This window comes from Merops nubicus, unplaced genomic scaffold, assembly GCF_000691845.1.
Source record: "Merops nubicus isolate BGI_N331 unplaced genomic scaffold, ASM69184v1 scaffold24206, whole genome shotgun sequence".
NCBI lineage: Eukaryota > Metazoa > Chordata > Aves > Coraciiformes > Meropidae > Merops > Merops nubicus.
Genome location: NW_008614709.1, coordinates 1 through 205, shown reverse-complemented (window position 1 = coordinate 205; position 205 = coordinate 1). Strand labels below are relative to the sequence as shown.

Genomic DNA, 205 nt, shown 5'->3' with positions numbered 1-205 from the left:
CGCCGCTGGAGCACCCAGAGAAGACACCCGGGGAAAATCTACGTCGCCATCCTGCTTAGTGTCAACTTCATGTTAATCCTTGGGCTTCCCTTCAGCATAGTGGTTTTAATCTATCCTGTTTTCTATGAAACGGCTTTCATTTATATTTCCTGCCTCCTGACGTCACTGAACAGCAGCGTCAATCCTGTCATCTACGTGCTGGTGG

General features: G+C 48.8%; 1 protein-coding gene across 1 annotated transcript in view; it reads left to right on the top strand.

Annotated features, from left to right (window-relative positions):
* The window catches only part of LOC103774891 (mas-related G-protein coupled receptor member X3-like), a gene marked incomplete at both ends in the record, with an annotated part of 480 nt that extends 285 nt beyond the window's left edge, over nt 1-195 (top strand). The window contains one exon of the mRNA XM_008942328.1: nt 12-195. Within this exon, the coding sequence (XP_008940576.1) occupies nt 12-195 (184 nt within the window). The remainder of the gene's footprint in view (nt 1-11) is intronic.
* Nucleotides 196-205: the final 10 nt, after the last annotated feature.